The 21,838-nt window shown below is 46.4% G+C and overlaps 3 protein-coding genes across 3 annotated transcripts; 2 read left to right on the top strand and 1 right to left on the bottom strand.

The window, feature by feature from the left end:
* The first annotated feature begins 319 nt into the window (after positions 1-319).
* On the top strand, positions 320-13,378 carry Bcas2 (BCAS2 pre-mRNA processing factor). The gene is made up of 6 exons (XM_077677404.1): positions 320-448; positions 621-713; positions 819-889; positions 3,874-4,086; positions 7,887-7,967; positions 12,989-13,378. The coding sequence occupies exons 1-6, from the start codon at positions 374-376 to the stop codon at positions 13,308-13,310; spliced, it is 855 nt and encodes a 284-aa protein (XP_077533530.1). The 5' UTR covers positions 320-373; the 3' UTR covers positions 13,311-13,378.
* A 1,622-nt stretch (positions 13,379-15,000) lies between these two features.
* On the bottom strand, positions 15,001-16,610 carry Ctu2 (Cytosolic thiouridylase subunit 2). The gene has a single exon (XM_077677397.1). It carries the CDS (start codon positions 16,516-16,518, stop codon positions 15,262-15,264), a length of 1,257 nt encoding a protein of 418 aa, XP_077533523.1. The 5' UTR covers positions 16,519-16,610; the 3' UTR covers positions 15,001-15,261.
* Positions 16,611-16,820: 210 nt separating this feature from the next.
* Positions 16,821-19,567, top strand: LOC144145709 (methionine synthase reductase-like). The gene has a single exon (XM_077677395.1). The coding sequence runs from the start codon at positions 16,960-16,962 to the stop codon at positions 19,054-19,056; it is 2,097 nt and encodes a 698-aa protein (XP_077533521.1). The 5' UTR covers positions 16,821-16,959; the 3' UTR covers positions 19,057-19,567.
* The last annotated feature ends 2,271 nt before the right edge of the window (positions 19,568-21,838 follow it).

Here is a 21,838-nt window from a genome sequence, read left to right as displayed (position 1 = left end):
GACCATTTGTTCCGGGGCCATCGGTTCCAGAACCATTTTTCCTTACTGTCTTTGAGGCACGCCTTGATAGTGCCAGGTGTCAATTCAGAAAACGATTGCACGACCCTACCTGCTAGTTTATTTCACTGCTGGAAAGACGCATAAAAATTGTGGAAAATATGTGCAGATAAAATCAAGTTTTTAGAAGACGCGCGCAGATAGGCTAGAGTGTACAGGCGCGGCTTCGCTGCAACTCGCCAGTTTAGCACAGTAGCACGGAATGAATTTCGGTTTCGTTTTCGGTTCTTGCGTTGGATGACTACAAACTCATAACTAGGAGGACACCAAGGACACTGCGAATCCAATCCAGAATGATCCAGACTTTTCGCGCAACATGGCCGGCGAGGTGCTTGTTGACGCTCTCCCATACATTGATCAAGGTTATGACGAACCTGGAATTCGTGAAGCCGTAAGTTCCTACTGTCATAATTGAAATGTGTTTAATATAACCTCGTCACCCTCCGCCTGGCGTATCTCGCGCGATATACTCTGTACCGTACCATTTCCGCAGTGGCCGTTGTAGCAAGCAGCTCGGACTTCGGAGCTAATGTTCTCGTCGTGCTTTTCCTCTCGTATTTCAGGTCATGGCTATGGTTGAAGAAGAAACAAGGCGATACAGGCCAACTAAAAACTACCTGGAGCATTTGCCTCAGCTGTCACTTCATCAGTTCGAGGTGAGGACTACGTATTTGCTTTCGCCGTGAAGTGCTGCTGCTGCGTTCATGATGTCATACTGATTTGCTAGGTGCACTGACTTCGTAAATTTAACTTCATTTCAGTCAGAGATTATGAAGACAGAATTTGAGCGTCTGCAGTCACGATTGCCTATGGAAATGATGAGCATGAAGAGGTAAGTCACGCCAGCATCAATCAACCGTTCAGTGTTCATTTTCTGCCTTTGGTTCAGTGCAAAAAAAGGTGGTAAGCAAGCACCAACTCTTATCTTCTTCTTATCGCTTGCACTTTGTCCATAGCACTTGAATTTATTCGGCTAGATTTCTTTAGTGAAATCGAAATTGTCTTCAGTTGTATGTTAAAATTTTATTATGTAACCGCGAATGTTTGTCAGCGAGCTATGGTTCGACTTTAAACAAGTGGGCAGGAATTGCCGTCATTCATATTATGCGATGTAAACATGTAGGGAAAAATAACTCTTTCGTGCTGTGCTTGTAATTTGGTAGCGATGAGCTGCGACTGTTTGTCAACATAGTTTTCTTGAACGCCAATTCTTTCATTACAAATACTTTTAAGGACGGGAACTTGGGCTAGACGGATTGAGGATACTGGGTACATTGTACTAGCGTTAAACTCGCGTTCGTCCTGTGGTTTTCTAGCGTTCAACCTGTGTTTTTATTCCTCTGGTGTTCCATCCTTGGCGGTAGTACAGTGTACACAACTACTTTGCTTGTGTCATTTGCTAGGTAGCCTGTCTTTTGCAACAATGGGCTCTGTTACCACTCCTGGAGTGACTGCCCAATGTGCATTGTCAACTTCAAGCTGATGTTCCTGCCTGAAGCTTTTTAGACTTCCTGAACAGAATATTCCACAAGGGTCTAGTATTTGTCTCCAAACTTCCTCCAACCCCGGCAACCGGGTGTCATGCCCGGGGCACAACTCATGACGGGTAGCAATCTGTGTGCATATTTACCCAGCTGGTAATATTGCTACTGCTCACTTACTACTATCCAGAGTACTGTTAATGATTAATCACAATTTTATGCTTTAACTATTGTTTCATCGCGACATATCATTCGCTTCGGCTGGGACTTTGTCCGCATGTAAGCATTGGTAGGGTTGCGTCTGGTAATCTCTAATGCTTCATAGTAATTAATTGCTGGCAGTGGCTTTGGCTAGTCCGTGAGCGGCAGGGGTTTGTCCACAATTTTGATTTCGGGGGGGGGGGGGGGGGGGGGGTGGCTGTTGGGGGCGGGGGGGGGGGGGGAGGGGAGGGGGTTGGGTGGCTGTTGGGGGCGGGGGGGGGGGGGGGGGGTGTATAAATCTCTGGGCGGGGTGCTTTTAGTTGTAGAACCTTTTTTTGGGGGCGTTGAAATCCTTCTGGAATGGGTGCCCAGGGGGGGTGTATAAATCCCTGGTGAGCGGTACCTGTTATGCTGGTGGGTAAAAATCAAGACATACTGCCCCCACCTCCCACCGTGAGTTGTCAAATGGCCGTGACATGGGTTGCCCGAAAGGAAGGGCATTTGGCATTGCTTACTTGACCCTTGCCGAATATTGAGTCTGTGCTTAGGCTGTGTTGTGCTTAAAAAATGTTGCCTTGATTAAAGACTGTTGCCTCGATAACTTTTTTTTTTTTCTGTATTAGATCTGTGTCAGTGGATTGTACGTTATACTTGTTGATTTAAAGCTCCATTGCAGCTAATTCCTGCCACACTGCTCGGTTGAGAATTGATTTAAGTAGGTAAATTTGGACATACTGGCAGCTCGGTGCTGCACAGTTCGTTGCTTGAGGAGGAAATGTTGTATCCAATGAATTGAGCGTGCCTGCAGCTTGGAGCTCAGTGGCATATGTGTTTGTGCTGCTCAGCACAAGGCAGCAGCCATTTTTTTTGTGTGTGTGTGTGTGTGTGTGCGGAATATGAAAATGCTTGTGTGTCATGATTTCAATCGTGTTTGAAGATACCCAGGTAGTCATAATTATGGCAGGGACCCCTTCAACGGCACGCTTCACGGCCCAAGTGTAGCTTCGGTGTGCGAAATTGCCAAACACAAACTGAGTGCTTTCGCTTCGATGTTATTGCTGACACTGCCGAGTTTCTCAGTCTTGGTTACTTTTGGAAGCAGTACTCTTCAACACTGCACCACTATTGTGATGGTTGTTGGTGTCATGTTCACCGGGGGCAGGGATCATGGCTTTTTTTTTTTACTTCAAACATGTAATGCACTAGTGCACATTTGGTGTGTAAATAGGCACAGTAATTGCAATGTGATCCACTAATGATTTGAAATGATGAAGTAGACGTAAATCTCGGTGGTGCGTTTGTGCTAAGCCAGAAATGTTGTTAGGTACATTAGGTACCACAGCTGTTTTAACTTGCTTATAAGCTTCTATATTGTGTTAGGTCAGCAGTTCATTCAAGTGAAGCCCCCTTTAGCGTGGATTTGGCTGACTATGCCTACTGCGCTGCCTGCGTTTGAATCCTGCAACCTGCGCTACGCCAGTAGGACGTTTCACGTAAATGCATTGCACGAAACAAATGTGAAAAGCATCAAGGAGAGAAACACTGCACGCATTCCTTTTGTTTCTGCCCTTACTGTCACTCAAACCAACTCGCTCAGCACAGGATATGGCATTCAAAGATGTAGGCGCAGTTAACCAATTTTACGCCGAAGGTGGCTTCACTTCGAATGCACTACTGGCCTACCATGGAAGCTTTTTAGCGAATGGCAGCAGCTCTGTCAACTAAATGGCCAATGCAGCTAAAAACATTTTGGTTTGTAGCACAAGTGCCTCGCTGCCATTTGCCTGTACACAATTAAAAAAAAAGTTACTGTAGTGTAGTGCCATCGATACACAAATATGAACATGGAGTGGAAAAAAAAGCAAGGGCTGACAGAAAGGGAGATACCACAAATTTTTTACGGAACCTTTACACAACCTATTTTTTAACGCGGTGTATTTTTGTCTCGCTAAGCTTTGCGCAGAGCTTCTCTTTGTTTGGTTGACCATTATTTATTTTGTCTAGGTCAGTCTTTATTGGCCTTCAGCCCGCTCAGCTGCTGACCCTAGATCAGCAAGCGGAGTTATCGTGAAATGTGTAAAGTGAACGGGCCTGGTTTGCACTTTTTCCGAGATTATGCTCCTGCCTTTGTCAGGTACGAGTTGCCCCAGCCACCTGCTGGCAAGACAACGGATGTGGCCTCGTGGTCCGAGTGCGTGGACAACTCGTCAGCTCAGCTGGAGCACCAGGCCACCCGCATTGCCAACCTGGAGCTCATGGCTCGGTACGGTGCCGAGGCCTGGAAGGCGTACAACGCCGCACTTGTCCGCATGCTGCACCAGCTGCAGCGCCAGCTCCAAGACTTGCGGTAAGCCACAGTGGAAAGAAGACAGAAGTTTCATGCATGTACATACGATAGATGTGTCAGCATGAGTGAGCAGGCGCTGGATGAAGACAGCATTTTTATTTCAAAAGAATTAAAAAGAGCGCAGTGGACAAGGACAAAGAATCACAGTAGACTGGACGAGTTCTCACTACCAACTAATTTATTTCAAAACCCTTCTCAGCATATACTATCAGTACATCAGAAGCGCGCCTGCGCACACAACACCTGAAGAGCAAGCCACATGCGCTGCTACCTGCTACTGATTATAGTGTAATAAGCGAAACTCGCTCTCCCGCAAACACACCGACGTCTGACTGACACAATCTGTGCCCCTCTTTTTGACATAGTTTCTCTGTCCTCGTCCATTGCGCTCTTTTTAATTTTTTCGAAGCCATGAACGAACTTGCCAAACAAAGCATTCTATTAAGCATTTTTATTGCGGAGGTAGCATTACCGCATTTTCGGGTGTATAACCTGCCCCTGCATATAACCTGCAGCTCCACTTTCTGTCAAAGAATTAAAAAATGTATATATCCCCGCATATTCTATACATAAGAGGATGGACCAAAGCTACTACTCAAGCGACATTACACATTTGTTAATGCAAAAGGACGACTTACCTAGCTGACTACGTAACTAGAGGACTTGCTGCATACATTTTTTAAGGTTGGTATATTGTTGAGCTGTGCGTTCAAAATAAGCACCGTCAATGGGATAACAGTGGCTTAGTCACTGTTACTGCTGTAGGGGCATCACGGCCCAACGTGCATTGTGGTGAAACTGCACCAAAGAAAATACTTAGCATATAATCCGCACTTCACCCTGAAATTTTCGCATTTTTGGTGCAGGCTATACGTGCGAAAATACGGTATTTTCTACTTCAGAAGTTTTAGTCTGGTTTGTTTTATGGTGCTTCCTTTTTTTTTTTTTGCTTCAAAATTCTCTTTCTTTTACCCTGTGGTTTTGAATGTAGTAGACCTGGTTTTCTTGTAGCTCTCATATAGACTCAGTTTTAGAATAGGCAAACCCAGCGTTTGGGGGACAAGGTAGGGCGGCCCAAAAACAACACGCTCGCCTGTGACGAATTTTGGAAGAACATTTCTACCAATGACTTGCGGCCTTGTGTTTCTTACATGCGGTGCTGTTGGGGCAAGCAGGCCCTGCCATTGCCAGTTCCTATAGCAATCTTTAGGCAACCGTTATTTGATTGGCACTTTCACTAGCACCCCGGATGATAATTGTTAGTGCAATTTTACACCGTACTATCATCCCCCCTTTCATGCGTCCCCTTTCATGCGACTGTCTTGCCATGAGTTCCATTCTGGCAAGCAGCGGCATGCTGTAGCTACTGCAACATGTATTGGTTTCGGCGTGCTTGCCGCATCGCGCACCGTGTAGGCATGTGCCTGTAGCCATCGTGCATGTGTAGCGTTTCCGCCCGCAGAACACACTTCATGCTTTTGTGCATTATTCGTTTCATTTGAATGATGCAGTACATATAAAAAGTTAGATAAGCTCGTGCAATGGATAGCAGAAATCTGCATTCATCTTTACAATGATGCGTTGCGCTGGAGAGTTGCTCGCAAAGACTGGGAATGGTGACGACAGTTGTTTGTTCGGCTCTTGGAGCGCACTGAGGTATAGTAATAGGTATATTTGTCATGAACACGTGCTCTAGCGATTGCGCGTGTGAAATCGTGACCTTTGGAGCCCTCCTTAAATAAATAGTTGTGGTTAAGAGTGGTAGAGGCAGGGCTACACAGCAAAAGAAAAGATGACCAAAGACGATGATCAAGCCGTCATTTGTTGTTTTCTGCAGGTCGCACCTTGTCCCCTCGTGTCATCTTGCCCTATGTTGGGTAGTGCTATTTTGTATCACAGGAGTTGGCTGTAGCAGTCCCGAAAAGATACAAAAGTCTTACTCCGCTTTTTAAAGGCTGGAGGCTTGTCTGAATGATTGTAGGGACATTACGAGTGTGCATAGTTCTCCGTTCATCCGCTTCGTCTGTTTACCTGTTTTGTCTTATGCCTTCCTTTTGGCCATGATTTTGTCTTTGTACTTACCTTCGCATTTTCTTTTTTTGCACTCCTACCACGCCTTTTTAAACGTCGTTCTTTCTCCTTTTACCTCCCTGTCCCATCTCTTATATGTAGGGGTAGCCAACAGGACTGTTTTTCTTCATTCGTCTTCTTTGTGCTCCCTCCAAGCGCCACTACTTCAAAGAGTCGGCATAAACTGGCCCTACCTAAAGCTTTATTGATGTCTTGTGCTTAAATTCGTACTTCCACGGTTCGTACAGGCTTGAAAAGCAAAAATTCAAGGGTTTTCAAGGGCTTTCAAGGACCAGAAAACACATTTTCAAGGTCCCATCTAACGTTTTATATGGGATTATTTATAACTTTTCCAACACAATGCAAAAGTTTTTTATTGCACAATACCTAAGCACATTAGTGCACATTTAAATAGTTGCTAACGGGTTCGTAAATGCTTCCCCAGCTTTATTTTTTATTTCATGGCTGGTATTTAGAGGTTTTTCTTTTTCCTTTGTGTTTGCTGAGGCTGTTTGATTTTAAAACTTAGTTATTGTTGCCTGCATTTCCTCCTTTGTCAGCAAGAGTATCAGCTAAAATTAAATCCGCAAGTGTTGCTGCAAGGCAGGATGAACAATGTACATGTCCACCATTTGCACGTAAAAGCAAACGCAGATGGAGCGTATGAGGCACAGGAAACATGCAACAAGGAGCATGCGTCCACAGACTATATGGAAGATGCAAGATAGAGAACAGAAGCTGGCTTTCACTGGTTTGTATCGTGACATGGATTGGATTGACAAGTGTCTGCTCCCACCAAACTTGTAATTTCACGCAATACACTGAAAATTGATTGTTACAATGTTTCTTTACATTTGTTAGCACCTAAAATCCACGACAAACACTTTGAATTCTTGTGAAAAGACAGGGCCATTGATTCTCTCCGGAAAAATCAAGGGTGAAAACCCTTGATTTTAAAATTTAAATTTAAATTTAAAATTTAAAATTTAAAAGGACCATTTAAAAATTCCAGGACTTTCCAGGCCTTAAAATTGACACTTCTAAATTCAAGGGTTTTCAAGGTTTTCAAGGACCTGTGCGAACCCTGTACTTCGTAGTCGGAGGGATCTGAGTTCGATATCCATTACTTGCAATCCGGCAGGAGTGTTTCAGATCTGTGGTAAATGTACTCACTAAAGCACAAAGTTGGCCAAGTTGGTTGCTAACTAGGAAATTAATTGTATTAATAGCAAAGAGTGGTCTCTTCTTTATCTTTGTTGCTATTTTAACGTGCGCTAGTACAATAAATCCTCCAGTGTCCACTCACATGTGGTGTGGTGCTTGCGCAGAGGACATGAATTTGAAGCGCTAAAAGCATTTTATGCCTAGAGCGAATTACTGCTGGTGGCAGCAAACCGCCCTCACATTCCTGGCAGCACTGCTGTACCTGCCTTGCATTTCGACAGCAATGTTTGGACAGGCACCTAGAGGTGGAGGCAGCGTTCCCTATTGTTGTTTAGATGCCATCATAACGAGGAACGTGTTGATAGGTCATACGTTTTATGAAAAAGAATTGACAAACCAAGTTATTATGGACGTGCAACTCTACACAATTGCTTTGATTGTCCATTGATGGGAGAGTGTTCAACATGCGCTGATGTGTTTCATAGTAGCTACCAAGAGTACATCAGCATGTTACCTGTCACATATATGTAGCATTCTATGTTCTGTGTCGTTCCTACCTTATCCAGGAAGCAGATTCAAGAGGTGAACTGGCAGAGGAAGACAACCCAAACAGATGCTGGAGAGAAGCTGAAAAATCTAGAAGCAAGGTAAGAGCATTTCAGCTCCCATGCGCACTCGGAAAATCAGCAGTGCTACACACATGTGCGTGCACAAAAACATGCAAAGTTTTCAGAACTGCGACAGTGTAAAGAGCAATAACATGTGCCATGAACATTTAGTGAGTCACAGGTGGCTCACTAAGTCACAGGTGGCACCTGCGCCGTCCCTTCCTTTCTTCGTCCAAAAGGTTGTTTGAAGTGGTTTTCCAACCGAGAACAGTTTGTGGTTGGAGCTTGCACCCGTCTGCACTGCAGCAACGGCTGTAAATCATTGTAAATAAGGTGCGCTAGTACAATAAATCCTCCAGTGTCCACTCACATGTGGTGTGGTGCTTGCGCAGAGGACATGAATTTGAAGCGCTAAAAGCATTTTATGCCTAGAGCGAATTACTGCTGGTGGCAGCAAACCGCCCTCACATTCCTGGCAGCACTGCTGTACCTGCCTTGCATTTCGACAGCAATGTTTGGACAGGCACCTAGAGGTGGAGGCAGCGTTCCCTATTGTTGTTTAGAGGGTCTACGATGCGATAACTTGCCTCAACTTTGGCAGTCTGCATCGCAGGGTTCTTTGCATTTTCCATATACACCATGCCAACTATGTCACTGTGACCAGTGGTCTTCCTTTTCCAGTAAAGGTTCTGTACTGCTACTTAGTGCTGTAACCATCTCAGTGGTGATGCTTGGTTGCTGTGGTGGTGGCGTTGGCTGCCTGTTGCTCCTTTTGTCGGCCACTGGTATCGGCATTTTGTCGCTGGCATTACCATTTTTTGTTGTTTTGCTGCCATGCAGTGGCTGCAGACTCTATTGTGCAATGCATGCAAGTGTTGATGGGAGTCTTGGTACGCATTGAGACTGCGTGCGGTCAAACCTGTGCGTCAGCAAAGGCAGGTGGCAAGCCACGGCTTGACATGTTGTGTTCCTGGCAATGTTGCCCGCGTTGCGAACGCAGCTCTTTCCACTCTTGAAGGCAATTCTTTACATGCCCTCTTCACGCTTCCTCTGTACTCTTCAGGCATTCGCTTTGTTGATGGATTGACATGTCACTTGCTTTATTGACGGATCCACGTGCAAATTTTGCCTACCGTATAAACCGGAATATAGCTCGACCCGGTATATAGGTAGACCCCCTACCTTGAGGTGGAAAAAGTTGACAAAAAAACAATTCGGCACAGAAACACGCACACAATGTCTATATTTATTTTAGGCGCCTGTTCGTCACTGCCACCCACTATGCCTGCCGAAGTCACTCGTCTGAGCTGTCAGAGTCGTCCGAGGATAACTGCTTCCCACTGTCATCTTCAGTGCCGTCAAACGCGTTGCTGATGGAGCACTTAATGAACGCTCAAGCAACCATGTCGGGCAGCGATTGCCAAGAGAAAGACACCCAGCTTGACACAGTCGCAAGGGATGGTCTTCGCAGCCGGCTATCCACGCATTGTACAGTTCACGGAGCCAATCTGCGGATGGCCTCTGCTGTAACCGGCAGCGATCGTGGGTGAAGTTCCCGAACGAAGTCTGCCACTCTATTCTCCGACACGAGGTGCATCGCTTGACGTCCACGGAACGATCTGTTCCGGGGCTTGCATGCGCACAGCTTAGCTTTCTGGCTCCACCAGTACTGCACACTTTTCTCTGAAACGCGAAACTGGCGTTGCGCCGCCATGTTCCTATTCTGCTCGGCGACTCAATCACCTTAGCTTATTAAGCGCAGCGGTGAACTGGCGTCGACTTCCGCCGCTCATCTCGGAGCAGACATGTGCAGAAATGCACGCACGCACCAACACAAGACGAGTAAAGACGAAAAACTAGAGAAAAGTGATAAGCAAATAAAGGCTTGATAGTGAGAGAGTGCAATCCGACGCAAAGGGTGATGGCGAAGGACTACGCTTGCACATTGTTGCCAGACAACAATTTACATTCTCCCAATGACCGCTATATAAGACGGATTTTTTTTTTTTTTAACTCGACCTATATACCGGTTTATACAGTACATGCCGCAGTGATTGCTCATACATTAAAAAAATGCCTCAAGTGTAAGCTTGTCGAGACGGGCAAGGACAACAACACACACACGTGCACACACACGCACACACACACACACTGCATTTATTAGTCATAAACCTGCTCAGATTCACTCAACATATTCATCTTACTGTTTCGTTCTCCTTTGAGCCATCAGCCCCATAGAGCACACCCAGTATGCGGTGCTGTCAAGAACATTAGCAACGCTGCACTTTTTGAATGAGCTTGCAGTCGGGCTTTCTGGGATGTCATCCTAGGTGCATCTCAAGACGCCTCCCTCATCTGTGTTTCCCTCATCTGTGTTGAGTTGTTGCTTTTCCCAGAGGTTTGATGAGTTCTCGATTGTCACCACAACTTTCCATTTGAAGGTGACACTATAATGACTCGCTTCCAACTTAGTGGCACCAAGCAGGCGAATTTTGTACTGCCAACCCAACACAGAACTCTGAATGAATGAGCACAACCAAAATGGCAGCCTTTCTTTCGCTTGCACTTTGGTTGGCGATGGCCATGGGGAGTAGGGATTCTACTTAGAAGTACAAGCTTATAACGGGGACAACAGCAAGAGGATGCTGTTGTCCACATTGTAGGTTTGCGCTTTCAAGTGGAGTCATGCTGTACCAACATGCTCAAGCAGCCATGTTTGGACTGTATACTACTGGCCACGGTACCCCCTTTTTAGTGGAGTTCCCAGGTGGCACTAACGGCAGGCCACTTTTCAGGCTTGGATGGGTATTCGGTGCGTTTAAACTTAAACCTTCGAGTACAAGCTGACCCATGAATTATATGTCCACCTCCCCTTCTTTTTAAGTGTCAGCTTAGAATCAAGTAAGTACGGTATTTTTGTCCGCATTCTGTGTAAGGAGCAAAGAAACCGAGATTAACGGGGAGGCAGCAGTTGGATGTGACAACCCTAGTGGAGGTGCTGACCATGTGTTCACGAGTTACTATCGTGTTGAAAGGACCCAGCAACATGCTCATCTCTGTTGATATCGGGCACCACTGGAAGCGCTTGTGGTGTCTGCCTCCATGTCCTTGTATTTTTGTTATGTGCTATTGTGTAGGTCCACGGTCCCGTTTTAGAAAACACGTCAAGAAAAACAAGGCTGATTGAACGTTGGAATAAACGCAGTATAGTATTTAGGACACTAGGAAAGAGGAGGAGCTTTTTTTTATTCATAAAAAGCTACCTTTTGAAGCAGATCTTGGTCGAAGTCCTGCTTGAAGCTCAGCATTGACATCAATGGCATGGTGGTAAGGTGAGCAGTTATGGTACGAAGTGTCTTGACTAGGGCACCATGAGAAGTTGTGTATGCTCAGCTTTTGATGTTGGTAATTTTGTATGCTGTACAATCTTTGGCAGGTTGTCGCTGGGGTGGATGGCATGTTGATCAATGGTATGCCCCAGAAAGTCAATGCTTGTTCCAAGAACATGCACATCTCTGCATTGAGTGGGATGCCTGTTTCCCCAAGTTTTTCCAGCATGGCAGTGTGGTGGTGATTGGTGCACTGCTGTGCACTGCTGAGCGCCAGGACACGCCTGTGTCATAGATCACACCTACTAGCCTTCCAACGCAGCAGTCTTTCTTCGCTACTGGTTTCGCAGTGCTTGGGCTATTCTGAAGCACCACCTGATTAAATTGTACACCCTCGGAGAGGTGTAATGTAGAATGTCAACTAGCATCTTTTGGCATACACCGCTTAGTGGAGCGTGCCAGAACATTGTGCAGGTGTCAGTTCTAATTAATAACATCATTGCTTCCTTCTAGCAAGCACAGGATTGTGGGAATTGTGTGCCTTTTGCAGTGTGTATCGCAATGGAGTTCCTTGAGATGTACAGGGGTGCATGGATGTTGCTGAATCCTCCTGGCATGATGATCATTGGGGCACAATTGGAGCACGTGAAACTGTTCACTGTGATTTAGCTCTGCTCTGGCTTTATCGTAGAGGTGCAGGGGAACATAAAATGGTTATATGAATATGAAAAGTGATGTGTTTGGTTGCATGTGGAACCTGCATTTATTTTCTTGAAGGAAAGTGTGGGCGAAAGGCATTGATGGCTGCTTTTTTCCAACATTTTCTTTACAACGAAGGCGTCTTGCACCGTGGGCTTGCGAAAAGCTGTTGCAGCTGGCTGGAGCACCCCTTTTACCGTGCTGTTTCTATTGAGTCCAGCTGCCAGTTCTAGACAACAAAAGTTCACCCGCATTCAGCCGAATTTCCCAACGATGATGTCACGAGCTAGGGGGTGCCACTCAAAAGCCTCACAGCTATTTGGGCCGCATCATTTTAACAGCCCTGTGTAGTTCAAGGGTGGTACGAGGACACCCCTTGAACGGTAGGTCTCGTAAGAATATGTATGCACGAAACTAATGTTGTATTGCTTCTGTGACAATCAGCAGACAGCCAGGAACTGTCTGTGTACTGGGAAGAGGCAACCGCCATGCAAAAATGTAATGCTGTCATAAATAATCAGAGTCCTTTGGTGGCAACTTAATTTGAACAGAAGTACGGCCAAGGAAGGGGTTTGCATTTGTCTCTGATAACATAATTGTCTAGTGATGTTGACAATCATTTGATCACAGAATTGCAACACAGTGAACAAATCATAGGACCAGTGGTGGTCATGTCCGTTCTATCCAGTGTAGGATTGTTGGCTCTTGAGTGGAGTAGTCACAAGCCTGAGCCCCGCATTCCTAGAGGGTTAGTGCCGCGTCATCAGTGAGTAGATTTTCGAAGGAGTGAAGTTGTTTTTTTCCCAAGTCCACATCCATGAGAGGCACCAAAGGCTAAGGTAGCTTTAAAACAGCTTGGCTAGAAAGTGCCCTTTTCAAAGACCAAAGATCTGAATGGATGTGGGCTGTGTTATGCAAAGTAATGCTGAGACATTCACAGCAGTGCACCACATTGTTTATCTGCCTGCGGACGTAAAATGCCGAGTGCTGGTTGACCACAGTGCCTGCGTGTATTCCTTCTCCCCTTTGCAGCTGGGTCAGCCTGGTGAGTAAGAACTTTGAAATTGAACGTGCCTGCGTGGAGCTGGAGAAGGAGATAGCCAGCATGGAAGGCGACTACGACATCAAGAAGAAAGTGCTCCTGAACCAGCAGGCACGTGAAGAACGTGAGGCTGCTGCCGCCAGCAGGGAGGAGGAGGAGGAGCAGCAGCAGAATCAGCAGCAGCAGCCGTCGGAAAGGGAGCAGCCCTCCGACGAACAGGAACAGGAAGACGACGAACAGGAGATGAGCACTGATGCGCAGAATGGAGGAGTCGATGGAGAAGCCGAGCCAAGCACAACAGAAGCCGACTGATTTTAATCAGTGTCCATGTTTCGGGAAAAAAGAGCGCCATAATAAACGTTTTCACCCACATCTGAAAACAGTGCACTTTTGTTTTTAAATCTGAGTTTTCTCCAAGAAATACTACTCGCTGTTCACATTGACGAGTAGATTAAACGCTAAGAGGCGGGAGCAGGCAGGTCAAGCTGCTGAGGTAAATGCTGTGTGCTACTTTGCACTAGGCTAGAACTTGCAGGGAAAGGGTTAGGCATGAATGGCAGTGGGACAGAAAAGGATGTGTATATGTGCCTTTGACCTGTTCGGGCTTCGTGGGTCCTGCTGCCAAAGCTGTAAAGTCTGTCAAACGTTCAGAAAAATCAGGTATCATACTTTTCAGTGTGGAAGGCGTGGCTTTTTTCTAGTCGCGGTGATGCAACTTGTGGAATTTTTGAAATTATCAGCACCAGGTATGCAACAGAAGGCAAAACATTCGGTCACATTTTTGTTTATTTCTTCACCTCAAAAGGATTGCTGCTATCCAGAACACTTCTGACGCAGGAAATAACACATTCATTTTGCACAGTGAAATTCTTGGACAATATCTGAACTGGAATTTGCTGAACATTTTCGTCCGTGCGAAGCATGCGAGCGAATCCAAAGATGTAGATTTTAATGGCTTGCCTGAATTGATTAGCCTGCATAATAATCAATCTGACCAGATTTGGTTATGTCTTTCACGTTGACGGTTGGGCTGTGGTTAAAATTTTTGCAAATATTACGGCAGCTGTAATACGTAGTTCGCAGAGCAGAGCAGCAAGGTTCGAGATTTGTGCAATGGGAATTTTCTGAAAAACAATAATATTGGCTTGTGCTTGCACATATTTTGCAGTGACTCCACACACAGGTTACCAGTGCAGTTTCATAAGTCCAATCTTGTGCGAAAGTCCGACTTCTAAAAATTTTCTCTGCACATAGGTGTTCATATGGTGGTGCAACTTCCACGATTGTGTGCTTATACGACGGGAAACACAGCTATTAATTTTGATGCCTGATAAAAAAAAACACACGCACACACTTGGGATCTTGTTAAAGGAGCACTGACACGAAAATTTTATGTTACTCTTATTGCTTTTATCGATGCTTAATGGTCTGGCCAACCTGAAACAGCACTTCAAATACTCCAGCGCACGATAGTTAATTACATTGAACGGCCTGAAAATCGTTTGTTTCAAATTCCCGCGCTTTCATCCTGAACAGCACATATGACAGACTCCCTGCCTGACCTCACTGCTTTGTGCGGACGTCACTGAGAGGGCCCACTATTCTCCTTTAATCTGGGCATGAACACGAGACATGCTCGTTGGTTTTGGGAGCCTAACACTCGCTGTTATGACTGCATGCCATTACAGGCCAATTATGTCACTAGCCAAGCTGCTACAGGTTCGTAACCCATAAAACAATGGGGATGTCTTTTTGTTGGCTGGTTTCTGCAGCCCGACTATTGTATTATCTTGAGTGTGTGTGCCCTTGCAGTTACGAATGCGACATATGTCACAATAGGAAACTGCACAATTCAAGGTGGCATGCAAAAATGTCAGTGTTTCAATACGGCAGAAAAAGTCGGTCGACAGGCAAAAAAATTCAGTGATGAAGCCAAGCACAGTGACCAACCGAAGCGCCTAAGATGTTCAACGTACTGAAATAAATATACACCAAAACGTGCTAGGCCCAAAAGCAGCATGTAAATTAACTTTATTTTCCGAAGTACCAACCAATCGTGCACAAGAATAGTATTTACAGAGGATAAGGCACAATCTCTAAAAGGGTTAAGTTCATACGAGGCAGGTGAATACAAGAAATGACTAACAGCTGTGCTAGTCATCCAGTCCTTGAAGTAAGAGCCAGAGCCTATGTGTAGCGCTTTGCCTCTACAATACAGTCTGCAGTTGTACCGAAATAAAAAAAATATATAAAGAAACAGTAATCAGCTACTAGGACTCGTCTTGTTAATGTCAGGCAGCAACAACAGCGCACTAGCATCACCACTCCTCACGAGGGCCTGGCAAGAGTAGCAAAGGACTCGCGAAACTTCTTCATCGCTATCCGGCACTTCGGACGTTGGTTGTGCGTCGGCAACTCGCAGCCTCGAGATGTCTCGCGTGAGCTCAAGTGCTGCTACAGCCGAGCACGGCGCCACGTCCACCGTGTCTAGCGGCGAGCCGCAAAGCCTACACAAGCTCGAAGCAGTTCTTGCGCACGACCGGGAGGCGATCTTGTCGCCCGTCCGCCAAACAGTCGACACAGTCGCCGGGAAGTCTTCCTGCAGACCGTTCACAAATGTTCCCGTCAGCCTCGCTATGCTGGCGCGGGAGTCACGAGCCGTGCTCGGCGCCTTGTGCACGCGGAATGGAACGCGGCGGTGAACATTGAACAGCGCCACTTCCTTGCTCGAGAACTCGCGCATCGGACGCAAAATCTGTACCTGCGGGTCACGATCGTCGAGAAAGCCGGCTTCTTCCCTCAGTTGCGCTCCCCGTCCAAGCGCTATGGTCGACAGCAACGTGGCGGCCAGAAAGGTACCCGTTTCGGCGGTAAACACCTTCACAAATCCGTTATCTCTCGCTAGTCTAAGTAGCAAACGACGCATCGATAGTTTGTAAAACGACTCGCGGTCCGTGAGAGTCTTGAACGCTTGGTAGCTGGCCATAAACGCCGTCCGTGGACTTACAGTGTCGGTTACAAGCGTGGTATGAGCCGCGCAATCCAGCTTTAAGCACTCCGATGAGTACACGAAGTCGAGAGTTGACGTGTAGTACGGAAAGCCAGAGTCCTTCATGAGTTCAGTGACCTCCTTCAGCGCTACTTCGCTGTCTTGGTTATCCAGCACGGCTGAATCATCTATGCATACGAGGCTCGGATCGAAGAGAAGTCGTTTGTGCGCCTCCTCGGAGAAGCCGTCGCGGAGGAGCTGCAACATAGCAGCGGAAGAAGGACCACCGGAGAACGCAACCAGGACCCGGTCTCCAGGCTTTAACAGCTTCGATTTGCCCAGAGTTGACCGAAACTTGTGCGTGCAACTTACGATGAAGCACGTCTTGCAATACGGATCCCTTTTGCGCAGTACCAGGTGAGCCACCTCCCCGCAGGTTTTGCAGACGTCGCTCGCGGTAACATTTGTAACACCGTTTGTTGAAGGCTCTGCGTTACTGAGTTCATCGCAATCGCAAGAATTGGAACACATTGTGCTTGTTTACGTGTAAACACGTACCCAGCACGCTGACACACGCGCTGCGAATGCGCAGCTTGCGAACTTGGCAAGCCCAGTCGATTCAAGCTTTTACTTGAATTGGCTTAGGTTGGCTTCAAGTTGTACTAGATTAAAAGATGTATTACCGGGGCTTTTTTGTTTTTAAGTTAAAATACTAGGTCCCTCAGTAATTGTAATAAAATGTTATTTTATTAATAAAGTAAGTAGTTTGCTGCATTAAGTTTTGTTTAGCTAATGCCAACGTTGGCTAGCGCACGCTAGTTGAGCGGTCGAGCCTGAGCCATCGGATTCGTTCACATACAAAAGCAAACAAAAACATTCCATGAACACGATGTGCGTAACCCACGTGTACCGTAGTGCTGCTTTTTATCAGATGGTTCATATCTCGAATAGTTCGCTGGAAGCCATGGAAAAATGTGCGAAAACTCGGTGTGGACAGAACAAACGCGGTTCCTTCTACTGTACGCTTCACAGACTGGACAAGCGGAGGCAATAGCTCGCCGATTGAATAACGCCGCTCTAGAGCAAGGATTTCTGCCAGATCTGCACTGCGCGAGCACCTTCGGCTGTGAGTTTGACCTGTCGAAGGAAAACTGTGTTGTTCTCGTCACGTCTACGACAGATGAGGGGCTAGTACCTGAAAAAGCGCGGCGTTTCCTCCGCTACCTGCGGAAGGCAGCAGACGGCCTTTTGAACGGCGTGAAATACGCGATTCTCGGTCTTGGTGACACAAACTATAACAACTTCTGCAACGGTTGCAGGACCTTCGACAGTCATTTTGAGGCGTTGGGCGCAGTGCGGTTCTACGAGACGGGTTATGCCGACGACGCGGTTGGCCTAGAGATCGTTGTTGAACCCTGGGTTGCAGGGCTTTGGTCAGCCCTGCGCTCTTCTCTGCCTACAAAGATGACTGCCGAAATACAAGGCCAACAGTGCTTGCCCGCTCAAAGTGTTGGCGAGAAATCCCTTACGAAGTGTTCCCTGGCAATGTCTGTAGAGCTCACACTCCCGCTAATGAAAGATCCGCTGGTTTCTGTGGAATTCGGCGTGCCTGATGTGGAGCCAACTTCCCAGACCAAGGTCTGGCAAGGAGGCCAACCATTGCCGTTTCAAGAATCAAAACTTCTACCTGCTACGCTGACGTCCGCTGTACGATTGACATCGTCTGATGCTGTCAAAGAAGCCTGGGAACTCGAGTTTCAGCTTCCGGCGAGCTCTAACATGAACGTTTGCTTTAAGCCGGGTGATTCATTCGGTTTTCTTTGCCTGAATAGGCCTTCGGAGGTGGCCTACGTCATCGAAAGGCTCGCAGTGCCTGGCGATCGTGTCATAGCCGTGAGTCACTCAAAGACGGCGAGAAACATGGAGCACCTTCCCAAAGCTCCACTAACCGTGGAAAAGCTTTTGACTACCTGTTGCGACGTTAGAGGCATTCCCAAGAAGATATTCTTGAGAACACTCGCGGAGCACACACAAGACGCGAAGGAGAAAAGGCGCCTTCTAGAACTTAGTAGCAGGGAAGGCAGCAAGGACTACATAACTTTCATCCTTGAAGCGAGAACCAGCTTTCTTGATATTCTAAGGGCCTTCCCGACCTGTAAGCCTCATCTCGCTGTGTTGCTGGAGCACCTGCCACGGCTGCTGCCACGCTATTACTCTGTCTCCAACTGGTCACCTCAAGAAGATTCAGCGCCACGCAGGTTCAAAATTCTGTACAAGCGCTGCCCAATACCTGGCAAAAATGAAGAGGGCCTTTGCACCGGCTGGCTGACAAGTATTGCGAAAGCACATTGCGAAGAGCCAGACCTGGCATTGAGAATGGAGTCTCTGTCACTCAGTGAAACAGGTTGTGGCAGTGTTTGGATTTACCTGAGAAAGAACACAACTTTCCGGTTTCCGGAGTCTTTGGACAAGCCTGTTATAATGATTGGACCAGGCTCGGGAGTGGCGCCTTTTCTTTCATACCTGCAGTGGCGGAGAGATGCTATGGCACGAAGTCCCGAAACAGTAGCTGCAGAGACCTGGCTGTTCACAGGGTGCCGCCACCGCCACTTGGACTTTCTGTACGAAGATGAGCTCAAGTCGCTTTTGGGCAGAGGTGTGCTCTCAAAGTTAGTTGTCTCGTTTTCCAGAGATGCTATTGGTGGAGAGACAACCCACAAGTTGGAAGACACAAGTGGTGAGCCAGATGAGCGGGTATTGAGCTCTGATGCAAACACACAGATAGTGGAAAAGGAAGAATCCAGGGAGTGCCATGGTGTTATCCAGGGTGGGAAGTATGTTCAAGACAGCATAAGGCTTTTGCGGGGAGACATGGCACGCCTGATTTCAACGGATGATTCCTGTGTGTATGTGTGTGGCGACGCTGTCAGCATGGCGACAAGTGTGAGAGACACCATTGTGGATGTTCTGGAGGAGGAGCACATTGTTGTGAGCAAGCAGGATGGTTTAGCATTTGTGAAGGAGTTGCAGAAGGCAGGCCGATACTTGGAAGACATATGGACTGCCTGAGATTGTGAATCTGTGGGATTGTTAGTGCCTTGCATTTGTATTCATTGCTTCAATTTTAGTGTTTTACGATAGGGTTCATAGATGCAATATTGCATACCAAATTTGCGGTGACTGCGGTTGTTGTTTTGGTTTGCAGCAGAATGCTATTGGTCACTACTAAAAACTTTGTGCATCATCGTAGCTTCAGCACTAATTTACATGGAAAGCCATCTAGGAGGTTTTGAGCAGTGCAGTAAAAATAGTATGAAAGGCAACAATAACAAGCTTTGCTTGGCTAGTTCATTTCTTCACCAAATACCGATGGTCCCTTTGTTGTTTTAAAAGACACTTTCAAATGTTTCTGCATTTTAATTCTGTCCCTTTTTCTAGAGAATACTTCAGAAAGTGTGTGATTTAATTGTGCTAACAGAGAGAATATGCAGATAACCCTGCCAGGGTTTTTTTTTTTATTAGATGTACACAAACAATAAATATTTGAGACAATTTGAAAACTTTGCTGTTCTTACTGTACTGCTTCTGTTGAAAGAATTGTCTTGTGGGAACTGAAAGAAACTCTGTCTAAGTGCATCAGTACTGGTGGACAATTAAATCTGCCCCTGACAAGTGACAATCCATCCTTAGAGAAGTACAAGCCCGGCACTTTTGGCAAGATGCATAACATTAATTAAACATCTTGGTAGGATGTGCTCTGCACCTAAACCGACCTACAAAATATCGAAGCCACCTCATTTTCGAAAATAATGCGTAGAATTGACCACAGAGAATAATATTTTTGAAAATTATGAGTCGTGGTAAAAAACGTTGGGAATGCTGGAGCTTGAACCCAAGCTGTCAGTGTAACAACCTACGACTCCGCCGTCGTGCCACGAAGGCCAAACAGCAGAGTTGTTTGAGCAGTTGCTTGAAGGCCGACTGTACTCAAATTTCACCTCGACCAAATTTATTTGTAATGTGGGGTACGTACCACCAAATCAGCTAGGACACAAGTGGTAGCCCCGTGAAATGCCTCGTTAATAAGTCAAAAGCGTTTAAAAAAGCTCCGTCACAGACCACGCTGCACCTGCCAACAGATCACGTGAACAGTCATGATGCACCTGTGACGCTCCAGCCGACGGGGGGCTTCTTCCTCTGGTGAGCCACGCTGCTGAGACAATCAGTCGAGCTCTGCTGCAAACGCTTCACCCATTTGCTGCCCTGTGCACGTGTAGACCCTGTGCGCAGGCTCGCTCCCGATCTGCTGACCGGCCGCTCGCTGGACGGCTGCAACGTCACTTCAATGGCCGCACTATCCTCGATTTCGGTTTCAAAATCACCGCTTTTTGCTGACCGCTTGTGGCTTCCACGCGTGTATATCAGCTGTTGTATTTTAAGTCTTTATTTCTTTTTCAGCAGATTATACGGACATAGTGTTTTCAAGAGATCAAAATTTTGAGTGCAGTTGGCCTTTAAGAGAGTAAGAAGACTGCCCCAAGCAAACCAGCAGATGTCCATAACATGCATCTGAAGTATCTGGCTTGTTTTTACCTACAAGGGAAGGGAAAGTTGCCTTTGATAACAGGCTACCAAGTCAAAATTAGCACGCACGGTCCTTTTTACTGTGTTAGTATGAGAATTCTGTGAAGGAGGAGGAGCAGGTCAGGTGACAAACATGTTATTTCTTTGTCCTCAGAAAGAGGTCAAAAGAAAGTAAACCCTGCTGTGCATAGGTCGCTCTAGCAGTCTGATGTCAATAGGAAATTGACGATTACGCAAGGTTCATATTGAATTTATAGAGCAAGGTCACTAGTACTAATGACATGTAATGGCAATGTCTGGTAATGGAGATCTGCTGTCGTGATCTGAAGGTTCATGTGTGTGTCTACACTGCGTTGGTGCTAATGACATCTAGACTGACAAAAGTACCTACCTAGATGAAATAGGGTTGAAAAATGATGGAAGCTCACACTAACGCGTAAGGCTTGAAGGTAGCGAAGCTGCACGCGACCTTCACGACCATCGTGACGGTTTAAGTCCACGATTTCAGCCGATTTGCGTCTTCTTCGCTGCCGCAACGACCTGTACTCACAATTGTTACTATAAGTGTGAGCTTCCTTCATTTTTTTGAAGTGATAATCATTGGACATCACCTTGGAGGGGCGTACGCTCTGACGTGTCTTTCTCGTTTCAAGCAAGTGTTGCCACAATAACGGCGAATGCTGCAGTCTTACTCTTTCCGAGCAAGTGTTGCTACGGTTACGGCAAATGTGCCAGTTTCTTTTTTTTTTTGGCCAATCTTGGCCAGTATCTCAAAATTTGTATGCTTGGTTTGACAAACGTGCACAGGGGATGCCTTATGGTTGTTGTGAGGCAGGTACACATGAGCGCTAGCCATTTTCTTGGCTTTGTTAAATGCCTGGCAGTCGCCGCAGGCCTGCGCTCACGTGCGCACGCTCGGCAATTTCTTGGTATTCTTAACTACGGAAACGAGAAATTACGATTTGCTAAACAGCTTTGCCGTTGAAAAAGCTTGCTGCAGCAAATGTCAAATGGATGTTAGTGAACAAGCCATCTGGCTGCATTTGCAATGGCCACAATGAGTAGCAAACTGCATGCAATAAATTTTTATGTGAAATCAAAGTAACTGTCTCTGTATCAAGAGATTTCTGTTATCTTGATGTGAACACCGAGCATACAAGGACAGGCTATTGTGACTTCTCGGTGTCTCATGTAATCCTACAGAGCAGGCGTCTGTTCCTCTACGGTGGACTTGTTTGTCAGAGTGGCCCAGGTTGTAGCCACTGGT

This window comes from Haemaphysalis longicornis, unplaced genomic scaffold (genome assembly GCF_048455015.1).
Source record: "Haemaphysalis longicornis isolate Haplotype H1 unplaced genomic scaffold, Haemaphysalis longicornis Haplotype H1 scaffold_7, whole genome shotgun sequence".
Classification (NCBI taxonomy): Eukaryota; Metazoa; Arthropoda; class Arachnida; order Ixodida; family Ixodidae; genus Haemaphysalis; species Haemaphysalis longicornis.
Note: the sequence above shows the minus strand (reverse complement) of the source record. Positions and strands in the feature narration are given on the sequence as shown.